The sequence below is a fragment of the Lathyrus oleraceus genome, chromosome 3, assembly GCF_024323335.1.
Source record: "Lathyrus oleraceus cultivar Zhongwan6 chromosome 3, CAAS_Psat_ZW6_1.0, whole genome shotgun sequence".
In the NCBI taxonomy this organism is placed as follows: domain Eukaryota; kingdom Viridiplantae; phylum Streptophyta; class Magnoliopsida; order Fabales; family Fabaceae; genus Lathyrus; species Lathyrus oleraceus.
This window is the reverse complement of record NC_066581.1, coordinates 354,209,549-354,229,117: the sequence shown is the minus strand read 5'-3', so window position 1 is coordinate 354,229,117 and position 19,569 is coordinate 354,209,549. Positions and strand designations below refer to the sequence as shown.

Sequence of the window (19,569 nt, the reverse complement as noted above, 5' to 3'; positions counted from 1 at the left end):
CATAGAAGCAACAAGCTCATCATATACTTCTGCTCTTACCCAAAAGTCCTTGACTAGATTAGGATAAGTTGAACCATTCAACATATCAAAGAATGAAGACCATTCTTACACTCAGAAGACCCTCCAGAGGGAGTAACCATTCATATTGAAGGAATCAAAATCTTCAATCTGCTTCATAATAAGCTTCAAATCCTCCTTATTAATATCAATGGTTCTGGGTTTGATGCACAGACTTTGACCATAACCGACATTCATGGGTGCTTGTTGATACGATGATGACGCCATTGCAAAGGGGTTTTAGGGTTCTTATGGTTTCTTTTGAAATGGGTTGTTTTTAGAGAAAGCTTGAGAATGAAAGTGAGTGTATGTGTGTGTGTGTGTGTGTGTGTGTGTGTGTGTGTGTGTGTGTGTGTGTGTGTGATATATATATAGAGAGAGAGAGAGAGTGAGTAAGTGAGTGTGTGTGTGTGTGTGTGTGTGTGTGTGAGGAGAGAGAGAGAGAGAGAGAGAGAGAGAGAGAGAGAGAGAGAGAGAGAGAGAGAGAGAGAGAGAGAGAGAGAAGTGCGTGTGTCCGATTAAGTAGTGTGTTTTGAGTGAAAAATAATATTTGATCAAAATAAAACTTAAAGACAAAGGAGGCTGGATGCATAGTTTCTAAGATAAATCATCATAATTTGAAGGGTTTTTACCCAACAGTTACAAGCCACATGTCAGAAGATGTTTCATATTCATGACACATAAGTGGATAGGTGCCAGAGGCAGCTGAAAAGTTTTGTCCACTTGTGTACATATCATAGGCAATTAGTCTTATTCTAAGTTTCAGAGGTTGAGATGATTTAGAGGTTACTATTCACCAGAAGTTAGTTCAAAGATTCTTACCATAGTAGCTTCTGATCATCATCAGACTCTGCTTCTCCAATCAGATGTAAGCACAAACTTTAAAATATTTAAATATGCTTGACTTTGATATATAATAAGATTCTTTGCAACTCAGATAGAAGTAGTATTTTCACAGTGAATTATAACTTTACTTTCATAAATATGAAATTCTACTAACTGATATTTAGAATATCAAGTTTGGAAATTGTTGAGTAAAAACAAAGAAATTGTCATACCTTTATTTGTGTAGCTTTTGATCTGCTAATGAGATTTTTCTTGAGGAACCACTTTGTTCCAACAATTCTCTTATGCTAACCATCATGGGTATTTTCATAGACGATTACACATGGATGAGCTTTAGAGGTTGGTTAAACATCTGAAGCACTAGCTCCTGATTAATCAACTTTAATCCTCCCAGTACTAGTAATCTTTTCTTACTAGTTTCTTCCATACTCCACATTTTATTCCTCCTTCTGAGTTTGGATTTGGAACATAGGTTTTCCTATTGTTATATGTTATAAGCATCCATTGTCCTGGAATTGAAGTTGTTGGTTTGTTCTTTTCTTTCAGCATATATGTAGCAAAAATAATCTCATTGTTTGGTGTGGGTCTTTCATTGTCTTAAATGTTTATTGTCTTAAATGTATCTTATCCTTAGGTTATGGGCCTTTCATAATCTTGTAACTAGATTTCTTAGGTTATATTTTCTTCAGAACCTTTGACCTTGAGGTCTCAAGTTCTGATGTCTTCAGAACCTCTGACTCTACAATTATTGGTTATGATTAGTTTAAAACCTCAACATTAGTAGAAGGCACAAACTAAGAGTATAACCCCTTTTAAAAGTGCTTAAATAAGAATTATTTTATGGTTTAAATCAAGGTTTAAGTCCTTGGATTAAAATATTTTTTATGATAACCAAGACCTTCTCCTTTTCTCTTACTTACTCGATAAATCATGGAAGCAAGTTTAGTTCTTTCAAAACCTGTTATGATAAACTCTTGAAGAGTCATTTCATGCTCACTCGAGGGTTTATCAGACACTCTATTTACTTTATCAATATGATCTATTTCAAGAGATTCAATTTCCTTTTGAGATTCTTTTAGTTCATCTTTCAAAAGACCATATTGTTTTTTCAATATTTTCATCTTTCTAGCTTTCTACTGACATCTATCCATAAGATATTGACAAAAGGTAATTAAATCAGATATATATAGTTTAGAGAATACCTCGCATGCATCCTCTGAATCTGAGTCATAATCAGCTTCTGATTCTGTGTCTAAAAATGTTGAAGTCATCAAAGCTAGGCTGGCTTCTTCTTCATTCTTGCCAGCTTCTTCATCATCATCAAGTTCATCCCATGTTTCCATAAGGCTTTTCTTGAGCTTGCTTTTGAAGTTGTTCTTCTGGAAGCTTCCCTTTTTAGATTTGTCCTTCTGAAGCTCTGGACAATCAGCTATAAAATGACCAGGCGTCAAACTGTTGAAGCACCCTTTCTGATCAACTTTGTTAACCCTGGAGATTGTTTCTCTAAGGCCATATATTTTGTCATAGAACCTCTTGTTCTTTTTATCCATATGTTGAAACCTCTTAATAATAAAGGTCGTGTCCTCGTCATCAATGTCACCATCAGAATCTTTTTCATCAGAAGCTTCTTCTGGTTTCCATATTTTTGAGGATCTGACAGATTTATCACCAAATATCTCTCCCACTGACTTCAAAGACAACGATTTAGATTTTTGTACAAACTCATCTGCATTCAGCTCCATCTAATGGCTTTGGATATTGCTAATAAGACTTCTAATACTTAATGTGTTTAAGTTTTTAGCCTCCTGGATTGCAGTTACCTTGGGTATGTATCTTACAGGAAGACTCATAAGAATCTTCTTGACATGATCAGAGGTAGTATAGCTCTTGTACAGAACTTGGAGTCCATACACAAGAATTTGAAACTTAAAAAACATGGTTTCAATATCTTCATCTTCCTTCATTCTGAACAACTCATACTACTGAACTAGAAGGTTAGCCTTGGCTTCCCAAACTTGTTGATTTCCTTTATAAGTAGTACATAAGGATTTGAAAACGGTCTGAACAATAAATTTATCAATAATTTTGGTATACTTGAAATGAGGTAGAGCATCAACCAGGATGCCTCTAACTCTATGGTGTTTTCTATAAATCTTTTTCTGAGAAGGTGTGAGAGATTTTATGTAGGACACCATTCCAACACCATTGACTTGAATGTCAATTCCATCTTCCTAGATATCCCATAACTCATCATTAAGACCTATTATATGAGTATACATCTTGCTTTTCCACCATTCAAACTCAGTGGAATCTCCACTTAAAGTAGGAGGTCTAGATGTATAATTGTTTCTCTCAAAGTATTGTAATCATGATTAACAACACCAACAGGACAGGGAGTGTCCCCACTAAAACCAACTCCAGATTTAACATCCATGAAAGAATATGTATTTTAATTAGGGTCTTTTTTGCACCATGGTTATATGTTTAGCACATACCTTGCTCTGATACCAACTGAAGGTGATAAAAATAAAAGAAGGGGGGTTGAATTGTGTTGTATTTTCTCAAACTTTTTATTTGTTTACTTTTGATTGATCTTAATCAGATTCTGAACACTCAGTTCAGAGTCTGAATCAGAGTCACTCAAAGTTTGAACTCTTGAATATCTTTATCAGATTCTACAACAAAATATGACTCAGAGCTAAACAAATGATAGCAACAGAGTATAGTTCAGAAGCAAGTAAAGTAAAACAAGAGACACAAGCAGTTATCCTAGTTCCTCTTACAACTTGAGAGCAATCCATTTCCCTTGTACTTCCAAGGGATTTATACTACAACCAAACTGATTACAAATGCCTAATCAAACAAGCAAGAGACTTATTTGCTTATACACACAAGTATAAGTTTTCCTTGCTCAAACACACATGTCTCAGACTTTCTTGCTCAAGCACAAAAGCTCAAGACTTCCTTGCTCTAGCACACAAGCTAAATACTTCTTTTTATCAAACTTACAACTAAGAGACTTCAAATTCTCAAGAACTGAAGCAATAGATTTTTGACTCTATAACAAATTGTTAAATGATATGGGTAAATGCTACACTTGATATACAATCAGAGGTGTAGACAAAATATAACTTACAAAGACTCTAAGACTTCATTACTTCTAAAATACACACAATGTTAAGATATTCTAAGTCTAGTAAATTTGACAGAGTGATTTCTCTTTTATTGTCAAGGTTCGGAGTCTATAGTAGTGTGTTTTATTGTAGCTTGGTAATCCTCTTCTTCTGTTCTTCTTCTCCTTATATAGAGAGGGAGAAAAGAGACGTTGAATACTTTTTCCAAAAGGTTGGATAACCTTTGTACTTGATTAGACACATCAAGAAAATAACTTTCTGTAAGAGGAATTATCTGTTGAAGCTCATACATCAAATGAGATATTTTCCCTTAAGTCTTCACGTGATCAAAAGGTCTTTGAGTTTGTCAGAGTTGCCTCGATTGAAGATACTATGCTTCAGAGGTTGACTTCCTTCATACTTCACTCTTCAGAGGCTGGTCACTTCAGAGTTCACTTCTTGGCTTATGAAACTTCAGAGTCTAGATTACCAGAGACTGACTTTCCTTAGAGTTGACTTCTTTAGAATTTGGATCTTCCATTAGAACTAGAGTCGTCAGAAGTAATCTTCAGAGTCAGAGTTTGATCTTCAGATGCAGATTCCTCAAGCTTCTCTTTATATGATCTTAATCATATAATTATGTATACTTGAATAAATGTTAGACTATCCAATTGTTCTTTAAATACTTTGTTATCATCAAAACCCAAAGAATATAATATCAACCTTTTTTGTTCCAACAAATCCTAGATGTATCGTGAAGCCACTTTTGTAAATTTGTTCCTAAAGTTTGCTTTTGCAAATTTTACCTACATAATGATTAATAGAGGCTTATGAAAAATTAATTAGTTATAATTAGTTTGGGATATTACAATCCCTTCACTATGACCACCAATTGTACACTACCCATGTATATACTGATTGGGTCTTAGTTTCGTTAAATATTCTTTCATAATCTTATAATAATCTATACATCATTAACACATGTCTTACATTAATTAGTATTGTCATTTTACCTTATTACGATAAATGTTGAGTATTGCACATTAAACCTTGATAAGTTTATATCTAATATAGCAAAATCATGAATACTCGGTAGTCATAATTATCTCAGGGAAAACCTGGACATGAATTATCTAGTGTAGTAAAATCATGGATATTGGATGTTAGATGTGTGGTACCTTTTGGTACAAGGAAACCTAATTTGGTGGAACCCCCATGAGATGACAAGATTCACAAGCAAGTCTAATGAGATAACAAGATTTATAAGGATTGTTTTGATCAATAGATAGGTATTGTAGGGCAAACACGTGTTGAACAAGTGACTCCAAACACAAGAGGGGGTGAATTGTGATATTCAAAACTCCAAAATATCAATTTATAAAAAACTTTGATTTTGTAAATATTTATATATTAGAAGAGATAAAGAAGTGAAATAATAGAGAAGAGAAGAGAGAAATAAATAAGTTGTAGAATAAAAATAAACAACATAAAGTAAATTAGATAAGGGATAGAGAGATCACACTTGAAAAATATCCTGGTTTGGCCTAAAGCACATGGTCTACTCCAGTCGACAAGAGTTTCCCCTTATTTCCACCAAAACAAACTTAAGTATTTCATAGGATCAGTTCAAAGAACCTTACAAAACACCTTGAGATTTTGCATAGGATCAACCCAAGAACCTTCAACAAACAAACAAAGCTTTTAAACAAGCTTAGTTCAATAATCTAAAATAAAGATTTTACACTAACTCAACTAAATAACCTTAATTAAAGAGTTTACACGGGTTCAGTTGATTAACCTTCACTGAAGCTTTATTTAGGTTTAGTTTGCAACCTTCAAATCTTATTACAAAGAGATCATAAGAGAACTACGCTCTTGAATAAACACTTTTAGCACAACATCATTATTGCACCATGACTCTTAAATATAACTTTTCACTCTCTTGGAACTAAGAAAACTCTAGTGAAAAAGAAATTTATAAAAGAATGAGAGAAAGAAAGAATAGTAAAAAGTTCTTATTCAGAAACTTGTGTGTTTTGAAATAAGGAGAAACCTCCTTTATATAGAAAAAATCTGACTCGGAAAGGAAACAATCTAAGAACCTTTTCAATAATTTAATTGATTAAAAACATGTGTTAATCGATTAATCAATCTAAAATAGGAAAGTTTGATTTCCTATGTCACTTAATCGATTATCATTCCCTTAATCGATTAGGAGGCATTACACTTTGATTTAATCGATTAGAAGTTTCATCAAACAAACTTTTAATCAATTAAGTGTTTGTCCATATTAGAGAAGAGGTTTGAAAAAAAAATTGTGCGTACATTACCTTAGTACTTCTATACTTACTCTTGTTCGTTTACAATAAGTTGATCAAAACTAAGACGTTAAACACATAATAGACGACCTTTCACACTTCAGATTTTTGAGATCACAACTTCAAGACTTCAAGTTTTCACATATTTAAGATCAAGAACAGAACTTCGTGATTTCAAATTCTTTTTCTTGATTCAACAAAGTATGATGTCTTTAACCACGACTTGATACATTTAACTAATGAGCCTTGTGATATCTCTTTTTTGTTCAGAGGAATAACCATAATTTTCTGAATTTATTCTCTAATAAATGACTTATCTCTTTTACAAAACAAAAAGGAGTAAATTAGAGAGGACTTCATCTCCTTGATTCTTTTCAAAACCAAACTCAATTCTATTTCTTTTACATATCTCTTACTCATTTGATACAAGAGACAATTTTAGAATTATTTTCTTCCTTACTAATATTCTTTCCTAAGATTTCAAAACCATATATTTTCAGGGATATTTGAACATCTGTCCTTGAAATTTCAAAGCATTCTTACAAAAAGAAATTAAGTATACACTTTTGATACACAATTATTTTCTTCCTTACTAATATTCTGAGACTTTCTTGCTCAAGCACAAAAGCTCAAGACTTCCTTGCTCTAGCACACAAGCTAAATACTTCTTTTTATCAAACTTACAACTAAGAGACTTCAAATTCTCAATAACTAAAGTAATAGATTTTTGACTCTATAACAAATTGTTAACTGATTTGGGTAAATGCTACACTTGATATACAATCAGAGGTGTAGACAAAATATAACTTACAAAGACTCTAAGACTTCATAACTTCTAAAATATACACAATGTTAAGATGTTCTAAGTCTAGTAAATTTGACAGAGTGACTTCTCTTTTATTGTCAAGGTTCAGAGTCTATAGTAGTGTGTTGTATTGTAGCTTGGTAATCTTCTTCTTCTGTTCTTCCGCTCCTTATACAGAGAGGGAGAAAATAGACGTTGAATACTTTTTCTAAAAGGTTGGATAATCTTTGTATTTGATTAGACACATCAAGAAAATAACTTTCTGTAAGAGGAATTATCTATTTAAGCTCATACATCAAATGAGATATTTTCCCTTAAGTCTTCACATGATCAAAAGGTCTTTGAGTTTGTCAGAGTTGCCTCGATTGAAGAGACTATGCTTCAGAGGTTGACTTCCTTCATACTTCACTCTTCAGAGGCTAGTCACTTCAGAGTTCACTTCTTGGCTTCTGAAACTTCAGAGTCTGGATTACCAGAGACTGACTTTCCTTAAAGTTGACTTCTTTAGAGTCTGGATCTTCCATTAGAACCAGAGTCTTCAGAAGTAATCTTCAGAGCCAGAGTCTGATCTTCAGATGTAGATTCCTCAAGCTTCTCTTTATATGTTCTTAATCATATAAATCTATATACTTGAATAAATGTTAGACTACCCAATTGTTCTTTAAATACTTTGTTATCATCAAAACCCAAGGGATATAGTATCAATCTTTTTTGTTCCAACAAATCCTAGATGTATCGTGAAGCCACTTTTGTAAGTTTGTTCCTAAAGTTTGCTTTTGCAAATTTTACCTACATAATGATTAATAGAGGCTTATGAAAAATTAGTTAGTTTTAATTAGTTTGGGATATTACAGTCCCTTCACTATGACCACCAATTGTACACTACCCATGTATATACTGATTGGGTCTTAGTTTCGTTAAATATTCTTTCATAATCTTATAATAAGCTATACATCATTAACACATGTCTTACATTAATTAGTATTGTCATTTTACCTTATTACGATAAATATTGAGTGTTGCATATTAAACCTTGATAAGTTTATATCTAATGTAGCAAAATCATGAATACTTGGTAATCATAATTATCTCAGGGAAAACCTAGACATGAAGTATCTAGTGTAGTAAAATCATGGATATTGGATGTTAGATGTGTGGTACCTTTGGGTACAAGGAAACCTAATTTGGTGGAATCCCCATGAGATGACAAGATTCACAAGCAAGTCTAATGAGATAACAAGATTTATAAGGATTGTTTTGATCAATAGATAGGTATTGTAGGGCAAACACGTGTTGAACAAGTGACTCCAAACATAAGAAGGGGTGAATTGTGATATTTAAAACTCCAAAACATCAATTTATAAAAAACTTTGATTTTGTAAATATTTATATATTAGAAAAGATAAAGAAGTGAAATAATAGAGAAGAGAAGAGAGAGATAAATAAGTTGTAGAATCAAAATAAACAACATAAAGTAAATTAGATAAGGGATAGAGAGATCACACTTGAAAAATATCCTGGTTTGGCCTAAAGCACATGGCCTACTCCAGTCCACAAGAGTTTCCCCTTATTCCCACCAAAACAAACTTAAGCATTTCATAGGATCAGGTCAAAGAACCTTACAAAACACCTTGAGATTTTGCATAGGATCAACCCAAGAACCTTCAACAAACAAACAAAGCTTTTAAGCAAGCTTAGTTCAATAACCTAAAATAAAGATTTTACACTGACTCAACTAAATAACCTTAATTAAAGCTTTTACACGGGTTCAGTTGATTAACCTTCACTGAAGCTTTATTTAGGTTTAGTTTGCAACCTTCAAATCTTATTACAAAGAGATCATAAGAGAACTACGCTCTTGAATAAACACTTTTAGCACAACATCATTATTGCACCATGACTCTCAAATATAACTTTTCTCTCTCTTGGAACTAAGAAAACTCTAGTGAAAAAGAACTTTGTAAAAGAATGAGAGAAAGAAAAAATAGTAAAAAATTCTTATTCAGAAACTTGTGTGTTTTGAAATAAGGAGAAACCTTCTTTCTATAGAAAAAATCTGACTCAGAAAGGAAACAATCTAAGAACCTTTTCAATAATTTAATTGATTAAAAGCATGTGTTAATCGATTAATGAACCTAAAATAGAAAAGTTTGATTTCCTATGTCACTTAATCGATTATCATTCCCTTAATCGATTAGGAGGCATTACACTTTGATTTAATCGATTAGAAGTTTCATCAAACAAACTTCTAATCAATTAAGTGTTTGTCCAGATTAGAAAAGAGGTTTGAAAATATTTTTTTATGTGTGTACATTACCTTAGTACTTCTATACTTACTCTTGTTCGTTTACAATAAGTTGATCAAAACTAAGGCGTTAAACACATAATAAACGACCTTTCACACTTCAGATTTTTGAGATCACAACTTCAAGACTTCAAGTTTTCACATATTTAAGATCAAGAACAGAACTTCATGATTTCAAATTCCTTTTCTTGATTCAACAAAGTATGATGTCTTTAACTGCGACTTGATACATTTAACTAATGAGCCTTGTGATATCTCTTTTTTGTTTCTGAATTTATTCTCTAATAAATGACTTACCTCTTTTACAAAACAAAAAGGAGTAAACTAGAGAGGACTTCATCTCCTTGTTTCTTTTCAAAACCAAACTCAATTCTATTTCTTTTACATATCTCTTACTCATTTGATACAAGAGACAATTTTAGAATTATTTTCTTCCTTACTAATATTCTTTCCTAAGATTTCAAAACCATATATTTTCATGGATATTTGAACATTTGTCCTTGAAATCTCAAAGCATTCTTACAAAAAGAAATTAAGTGTTGCATTCTTACAAAAAGAAATTAAGTATACACTTTTGATACACAATTTTTTTTATTTTTTCATAATTTTAACCGCTGTAGAAAACAAATTCTACATTGATTACAATTATAACCAATGTAAAAAGTTTACTTTAAAAAACACTTAATAGATTAAAATTCTAACAAATTATAAAACACTTTACTTAGATTAAAATTCTAACAAATAAAAAAATGTTAAATTATTTTAAAAATACATATAAATAAATTCAGTAGTAAAATCCCGATTTGCATTAGTGCCAATTCCTTCGCCATGACTATTTATCATATTAACCAAATCCATCACCAACTACAAGTGTTACCTTCTGAAACCATGCATCTACATCTACATTGTCTGTTTTCTGTTCATTCCCTCAAAAAAAAAAGGTTTTTTAAGTTTAACAAAAAGTGCTTTTCCACATGTCCACAAAATCCTTATTTTTTTGCATGAGAGAAAATCGAGATTGATGAATAAAGGACAACCATCACGCAATAAATAGACTTTAAAGATATATCAGAATGGGACCATTATAGTATCAATACAACAAGTTTTCTGTTTTACACTTTCCATACACATTCAGCATTAACCTTATCACTAAAAAAATTGAAATAACAACAGAAAATAATAAAACTCGTCTTTAATGACATCGTGCAAACACTAGGATAGAATAATCTTGGTATATAATTCTAGGACACACATCAAGTACCCTTAGGATTTACACCAAAAAGTATTGCATTTCTATCATTCTATTCTATCACATGCTGCAAAGCAACCAAAGATCCTACGTGCAACACTAGGTACTCTTGGTATATAGATGATAACTTTCAAGCATGGTTAATTAATATTCTAAAGTATTATAGGTTAATAATGTCACATAGAGTTTTGACTAATCTTCTTTGATTCTTGTTGTTGTGAGTGGAAAGAGATCAAGAGTCTTGAGAGGTTTGGTGCAACATGAAGGTGGTTCATGATTAACATTATCCATAAGGCTATTCCAACCATAGTTGTTGAATGCAATCTCTTTCTTCTCCACCAAATTTTGTTGGTTGTTATAGCCATTCCATTTGCTGTTGGTTGGCCCTTGTGATGTGTTTGCAGCATATGATCCCTACAAAATAGAAAAAGAATCATAATTGAATCCTTATGAATTAATGGCAAGTGGCATATATCACTTATTTTAAACCATAGTTTGTAGACCACAACCCAAGATGATAATTTAAAAATTTAAGTCATGGTTTTAAATTGCTGTTGCGGTTAAACTGCAAACTTTTTTTCGAGGCGATGCGATCAAAATTGCGTACCTCGAAAAGAAAGAAGAAGAAAAAGGAAACATCAGAATTGAGAAATCATTCTATACATGCATGAATGAAAAAGAAGATTTTACCTCAAAAAGCAAGCTAGGTGAGTTAAAAAAGGAAAAGTCTTGAGTAGAAGATCCAAAAGGGTAACCAAAAGTACCACCAACAAAATGGTTACTAATCATGATATTATCATGATTGAGTTGACAATGATGAAGTTGTTGATGTTGCTGGTGCTGTTGCTGTTGTTGCTGTAGCTGCAGTTGTTTGTTGAGTTTCCTTCTAAGTTTCTGTCTATCCCTAGCCTTATGATTCTGAAACCAATAGAAAACATTTTTTCCTTCTATCCTACCATAGAAAGAAAGGTGAGTAGTAATTTGCTGAATTTGAGAAGCACTAGGAGTTCTAATTCCACTTCTATACAGTTCTTCCAAGATCATAAGCTGTTCAGTTGTAGGGCTCCATCTTGATGAACCAGGTGGAGACATTATTGAATATTTTCTCACTTTGGAAACTAGTTTTTTGTGACAAGAAGAGAGGGTGAAAGTGATGTATAAATAGAGGGACAGAGAGAAAGAAACAGTAAAGTAATGTAAAAGGATGAGACAAAAAGGAAAGAGAGATTACAACTTATACAAGGGTTATGTTGTGGTGAATTTAGATAGGTAAAAAAAAAAAAGTACTATGTTATCATATGCTGATGTTCCTTTTAGAGGAGCATTTCCACACAGTTCATTTTCAGAGAGAAAGAGAGAGATGAATCAAGATAACTGATTGTGGTTGTATGAGTTATCATCACCTTATTATTATTATAAGCTTTTTTGTTTTCTTTTTCTAAACAGAATGAATCAGATACTTCACTTTAGTTAAGAACCTGTAATTGTTGTGACAGATTGTATCTGTTGCTATTTCCCTAAAGAGAGCTATGAAAATAGAGTTCAAAAAACAATAGGTTTCAAATTAAATTATCATACCTTATCTCCATAAATACTATGTGATTGTGTGTGCCAAAGTTTTATTTATATTCATTCATGTCTATAGAGTATAGTACTAAACTATTTTGAATTAAAGGAAAAGGAATGATAGTATGCAGGCATATTCCTTGTCACATTTAATTCATATGTCTCCTATGCACACATCTTCTCTCTCAAAAGAAAATATTTATATTCAAGTTAAATATAAAAATCTGTCTTTAATTTTTAAAGTTTACAGTCATCCTGATTTCTTTTATCAAATAATCCAGTGGTCTGATGTCTCTAAACAGCTATTGAATAAGGTGATTTAACGGGACTAGTCATCCTGATCTTTAAATATATCAAATGTTCTCGTCTAAATTTTTTTTAATGACAGATTATTAATAGTCGGAATGATAAAAGATCGAGCTCAAATATTCACCTAGCACTTTACTTTTCATCCCACCTTATTTTCTGCGAACTTTGACGGAGACGAACTTAAACGAAATAGGTTTAAAATTTTGCGTTCCACTCTATTTGTTGGTGGCTTGTCCCAAAATTTATGGCCCACTTCGTCTCATTTTTTAGTGAAACGTGCATAAATTGAGTAGGTTTGACTTTTTATCACATTTAGTGTGTGTTTTTATTGGTAGTAAACATAATTGATTTTGATCGAATTGAGTTTAATATAATTGAGTTTAGCTTAATTGATTTATGTTTGAATATATTAGCGTAAAAATCACATTTACATTCAAAAGTTAAAAATTATAAACTTAAGTAAAAATCACGTTTACATTTGAAAGTTACAAATACATAATCAATTTTATTTTAGAATAATCAAACATCTCTGAATCACTCCAAAATCAATTTTACATCTTTTAAATTTCTTTTTGATACTTTCAAAAACAAATCCAAACATGCTATTAGTCTTAACGGGTGACGAAATCCCGCCGAACGTGCCGAACCCACCTCGTTCCGCTTCATTTCCTGGCGGTCCGTGCCAAAACTTTCAACCCTCCTCTTTACTACGTCTGTCCCATTTTTTAATAAGACACATCTATACCGAACAAGCATATTCTTTTATCGTTATAAATTAGTCGCTATTTTTTTTAATAATAAGTTGGTAGCCATATATTTTAGTCGATATTTTAATTTTATATTTCATGACATATTATTTTTTTGGACATAACATAAAACATTGGGAAATTGTGAGAGACATTATTATTGGAAGAAGAAGTAGAGCATAGTACAGAAACATATACATATTTCGTAAGAGGACAGTGTTAGAGACAATGGTAGCAAAGGGTGAGACTTGGCAAAGTGGCAAGTCATTGACAGTCACACAAGTGGGGTCTCTGCAGGTTTTCATTTATGCATGCATGCTTAGTCCTTTTTATAATGCTGACATTTTTGAAAACGCAAGCATACAACAGTTAGAGTACATTAAATGCATCTAACAGAGTGTCCAATGCCTTGTCTTTTTTAGGGGACTTGTCATACTCTCTCAACATTCCTACTTTCATCTCAACCCTTCATTTTAGAATTCACTCACGTCATCAAAAAACCAACAACCATGTCAAGTGAAGTCAACCACATACATATGTATATGTCATGATGTTTGTTTACGTATTTCGTTACCTTCTACAGTGTTTCTTGTTTTGTGATGCTATGTAATGTCAATGTTTTTGTTTTAAAAGTCCATGTAGTTGTTATACAGTTTTATAAATATAAATAGTTCTTGAATAGAATAAATCTGTATGTTTAGATTAGGGGCCGACCTTACTAAAACAATGGTGCCCTCTTAATTGTAATTTACTAAGAAAATTATTTTAATAAGTTTGATTTATTTAAATGTAAATAGTTCTTGATTTATGAATGAAGAAGATGCATTGTGGATCAAATGTTTTATGATCGTTATATCTCGACCAAATTTTATCTTATCATGCTGAAATTTGATGTAGTTTCTAATGTTCCAAATTTTGCAAATGATGAGAATCATTAAAGCCATGGTTAGATTCTAGAGTTGAAAGCTCCACCATCAATCATGTTTTAGACCAGACATAAGGCCAAATAGCTATGATCGAGAGAGCACACTTAAGCACTCTGTCACTCGCGGGATAGGTATGTTGTCCTATTCTAGAGTGCACGTGATTTAAATTCAAGAACCATTATGCTGAACTCCGCATTTTACGCATAAAGATTAACAAGTTGTTATAACTATTATACTATACAAGAACAAGCGTGCCATTTTTTAGGTACAATTTAAATTTAAACTGCATTCATTCACCTTACTCTCATACTAACGTGAGCATTGGAGTGTTAACTTTGCATGTCAGCCCCTTTACCATCGCACCAGTAGCTCAAGTTCACTGTCATAATCTGCATCTCTTGATCACCCATTGATTTTGCTTCCCACACAGAACAATGGTGCCATCTATGAGAATCGACACCTGCTTTCTGAGTTTTCCACAATTTGAACAGTCTTCTTTTGATTCATTGAATCAAAGCTTCCTCAATCTAGAAATTCAAATTTCTTGAATCCGAACCGCAAATCTCTGTTTTTGATCCTCTCCTATCTAAGATCAACAATCCTTCTCATATCTCCACCAAATTCACTAGCAATGGTAGGGTCTAGAGCCACTCTCTCCCCCGTGCAACGTAATGCAGTTGTAGAAGCTAAAGCTCTAAGAGATCCACCACCTCCTCCGTAAAATGGTGGAGATCAAGTAATCGCGAACACTTCATATCAAGATCATGTTCAATCTCCGTTGTTCGTAGGTTCTGCTCCACAATATCAGTAAGGCGAGTCGTCGCTCAGCTCACCAACACGGCTAACGGTACCAAGACCAGAGACATTGGTTGGATTCTAGCTATTGCAAGCCAACTTTTGCGGACAAGAGGCTAACGAACTACTGAACAATGTTTATAATGTGGTTTTCTAGCAAAACTCACAGGCAATGGAAGATTGGTTGCTTCACCTCGAAGAAATCTTGCACAATGTGAATCCGAAGGGAAACACATTGCAATAGGCTACTTCCCGAAGAAGTCACACTATAATCCATGAACCAGTAGCATCGTGTCGAGATGCAGCTCCAAGATCTCTCAGCCATCAGATAAGGCAAAGACATCATACTCCTTCCCTCGGTCCTGAAGATGGTCAAGGCAGACACACTCCTCCCGAGATTCGCCGCACTCGTAGGGAAGATGAGCAAATGGAGAAGCCTATGATTAAGAAGCCACAAAAACATCATTTTTCCGCTTGTATCCTAAATAGATGAATACTGAGCAGTGGTGGAACTGAGGGTGGACGTGGGAAGGCCACGTCCACCCTCAACTTTTTATTTTTTTTTAATTCATATATATTAAATTACTAAAACATCCTTATTTTAAATTAAAATTAATTTTTATTTTTTCTTTTTCATTCAAAGTTAGGTTAAAATACAGATAAGGTAAAAAGTTCCTACCTTTCCTTTCTTTCTCATATGGGTTTGCTACCGGCACCGGAATCGGAACAAGTTAAAGTGATCGGCATCTAACAGGTAAAAAACTTTATTCATTCTTCTTTTATAAAAAGTAACAAATTAAAGTGATTGTTTGATTTGTGTTTTTGAGATTTTTAGGGTTCTTCTTTCTTGATGTGTTAAAATAATCTATATGAGGTTTATTAAGCCAATTCATAACACTGTAATTTACAAATATAGTTATACACTGTAATAAGGTTTATTTAATCATTGTTGCTGCTAATTTCTAATAGTGAAGTTACCGGTATTTGAAAATGGATTAAAGTTGATTAATTAAGTTTATTAATTTTTTTCTCTTTTAATTTTTATGTTCTCTAAATTGATTTTTGGATTTGATATGATATTATAGGAAGAGTAAAGATGAATAATAGGAAAATTGATTCTTTTTTCAAAAGGAAAGCATGTGAAATTGAAAGAGAAGAGAGAGATGAAGAAATTATAATCCCGACATCCGAATCTGAAATAGTTCTTGAGAATCCAACAATTGAAGAGCATCATGGTTTTGAAAATTCTTTGGAACGCGATCCTGGAAAGCGTCCTCCGATTTGGTAATATCTACCAAATCAAGTGGATGCAATACGAAGAGCTTATCTAAAATGGGGTCCATATCAAATTCATTTAGAAAACTATCATTTGTCCGGTAACGAGGATCATCCGAGAAGGTTTCAACATACTTGGTTTAGTATATTTCCATCATGGTTAGAATATTCACCATCTGAAGATGTCGCATATTGCTTACCATGTTACCTTTTTAGCAAAAAACTAAGTGGACGTCCCGGATCACTTGTCTTTATTTCTATGGGTTTTAGAAATTGGAAGAAAGTTAGGAATGGAAAACATTGTTCCTTTCTTAAACACATAGGGAAGGATCCTTGCTCACCACACAACAATGCAATGAAAGCTTGTCAAGACTTGTTGAATCAAGATGGTCATATTAGAAATGTTATTCAAGTGCAAAGTTCAAGTCAAAGAATGAATAATCGGTTACGACTCAAGACTTCAATTGACACTGTTCGTTGGTTAACACTACAAGCTTGTGCTTTTAGGGGTCACGACGAAAGTAGCAAATCAAGAAATCAAGGTAACTTTCTTGAGTTATTGAAACTTTTAGCATCCTACAATGATGAAGTTGCAAAAGTTGTGTTGGAAAATGCTCCACAAAATTGCAAGTATACTTCACATCAAATTCAAAAAGAGCTCTTGCAAATTCTTTCTAGTAGGGTGAAAAAGAGTATTCGTGAGGAAATTGGTGATTCCAAATTTTGTATCGTTGTTGATGAAGCTCGTGATGAGTCAAAAAAGGAATAAATGGATCTTGTATTAAGATTTGTTGATAAAGTTGGTTTAATACAAGAGAGTTTTTTTGATGTGGCACATGTTAAAGACACCACATCTTTAACTCTTAAGGAAGCAATATGTGATATACTTTCTCGACATAACCTTGATGTTTCTAACATTCGTGGCCAAGGGTATGATGGTGCTAGCAATATGAGAGGAGAATGGAATGGTTTACAAGCCCTCTTTATGAAGGATTGTCCTTATGCATACTATGTTCATTGTTTTGCTCATCGATTGCAACTTGCATTAGTTACATCATCAAGAGAAGTCAAACCTGTTCATAAATTTTTTGAGAAGCTGATCTTTGTTGTGAATGTTGTTTGTTCTTCTACAAAGCGTCATGATGAGTTACAAGCTGCCCAATTAGAAGAAATTGCTTATTTGTTAGAGATTGATGAGACTGTAACTGGTAAAGGTGCAAATCAAGTTGGTACATTGAAACGAGCTGGAGATACTCGTTGGGGATCACATTACGATTCAATTTCTAGCTTGATAAACATGTATGAAGCAACTTGTTTAGTTTTAAAAAAATTGCAAAAGATAGAGGGAGGTATGCTACACGTGGGGATGCAGATAGTTGTTACAATTACTTGAAGGCATTTAATTTTATATTTATTTTGCACTTGATGAAAGAAATCATGGGAATAATAGATATGCTTTGTCAAGCCTTACAAAAAAATCAAGATGTAGTTAATGCTATGAACTTGGTTCGTTTAACAAAACATCTTATTCAAGGTTTGAGAGAAAATGGTTGGGATATATTGTTTACTAAAGTGGTATCTTTTTGTGAAAAGCATGGTATTGAGATTCCTGATCTTAATGATGTTCATTCAACAACAAGATTTGGACGCTCCCGTCTTGAAGAGAATCAAGTCACAATTCAACATTACTTTAAAGTTGAAATCTTTTTCACTACCATTGAGAAACAGTTACAAGAGTTGAATAGAAGATTCAGTGAGCAGGCAATGAATTTGTTAACTCTTTCTTGTTCTTTATCTCATAAGGATGGATATAAAGCTTTTAGCATTGATACTATTTGTTCTTTAGTTGAAAAATATTATCCTATGGATTTTAGTGATCAAGAGAAGAATAATTTGCAATTTCAACTCCAACATTTTCTATTTGTTGCTCGTCAAGCATCAAACTTGAATAATTTATCAACTATTCAAGAACTATGTTCATGTTTGGTTGCATCTGGACAGGCTGAAACTTACTTCTTGATTGATAGACTACTTCGTCTTATCATGACTCTTCCCGTTTCTACGACCACAACTGAGAGGTCTTTTTCAGCAATGAAAATTATTAAGACTAAATTGAGAAACAAGATGGATGATGGGTTTCTTGGAGATAGCATGACAGTATATATTGAAAGGGAGTTTAGTGCAAGCATTAGTTCGGAGTCAATTATTGACGATTTCAAGTCACTCAGAACGCGTAAAGCATTACTTTAAGGTAGTTTTAAGTCATGTAATTTAAATTTTTAGTAATTAACTTTGTATTTATTTTAACTTTAATGTTTTATTTAAAATACTATTTACATTTTATTTATAATCTTTATTTTACGTTAGCGGCCATCCCAAATTTTTTTATCTGGCTCCGCCACTGATACTGAGATCTCTAGAGAAAGCTCTGAAGCTGAATAGTTACGATGAAAAGGGAGATCCAAACGAACATGTGCGGCATGTTGATGATCACCCGAACTACTATTATGTGGATGATGAGGCAAAGTGAAATCTCTTTGCACTACTCTGATCGGATCAACTATTATCTGGTTCAAATCTCTTCGTGAATGGAGCATTGACTCGCAGACCGACCTGTGCGAAAACTTAACTTCTCACTTCACCGCCCGAAAGAGGCAACCAACGATGATGGCTTCCCTCAGCGGAATTACTTTAGGAAATAATAAAAGTTTGCAGTCGTATATCAATCATTTTACATAGGTAGCTGGAGAAGTTGGAAGCTCCGACGAAAGACTCAAATGTTAGATATTTTAAAATGGTTTACAGTAGGATAATTCCTTCTGGGAGAAGCTAGGGTGCAAGGAGGCCCACAGTTTTAAAGAACTACTAAACATGGATCAACCTTTATTAATCTTGAAGAGAAAATCATTTCTAGAAGAGATAGCTTGACACCGGCGGATGAAAGCCCTAGCTGGTAATCCGGGAAGGAGTCCAAACGACGTAGATGTTCACGGGTGTTTTGGGTAAACAATCACTTAGTTTTTAATTTATTGCATGAAGGATCAAACTAGTAAATCTTGGGGCAAGTTTATGCTAAATTTCTGGGAAAATAAAGCGTGTATTAATATTGTTGGAATATTTGCATTGAATGTTGAATATCCTTACAAAATTGATTAAGTTTGAAAGTAAATGTGAAACGTGATTTCGACAAGGTCGAAATTGATGACTTGAATAAGAAATTAAAAAACATTAAAAATAAGTTAAACGGAATATAACTTTA

General features: G+C 33.0%; 1 protein-coding gene across 1 annotated transcript; it reads right to left on the bottom strand.

Moving 5' to 3' along the window:
- Positions 1-10,562: 10,562 nt before the first annotated feature.
- Positions 10,563-12,137, bottom strand: LOC127129247 (WUSCHEL-related homeobox 3). Its single transcript, XM_051058499.1, has 2 exons — positions 11,384-12,137; positions 10,563-11,107 (listed from the first exon to the last, which is right to left on the bottom strand). Exons 1-2 carry the CDS (start codon positions 11,783-11,785, stop codon positions 10,886-10,888), a joined length of 624 nt encoding a protein of 207 aa, XP_050914456.1. The 5' UTR covers positions 11,786-12,137; the 3' UTR covers positions 10,563-10,885.
- Between the last annotated feature and the right edge of the window lie 7,432 nt (positions 12,138-19,569).

Excerpts from the sequence above, each read along its gene's own strand:
- LOC127129247 (XM_051058499.1), bottom strand. The coding sequence starts at position 11,785 with ATGTCTCCACCTGGTTCATCAAGATGGAGCCCTACAACTGAACAGCTT. Across the intron at positions 11,108-11,383 it reads CACCTAGCTTGCTTTTTGAG|GGATCATATGCTGCAAACAC; the intron begins GTAAAATCTTCT and ends TCTATTTTGTAG.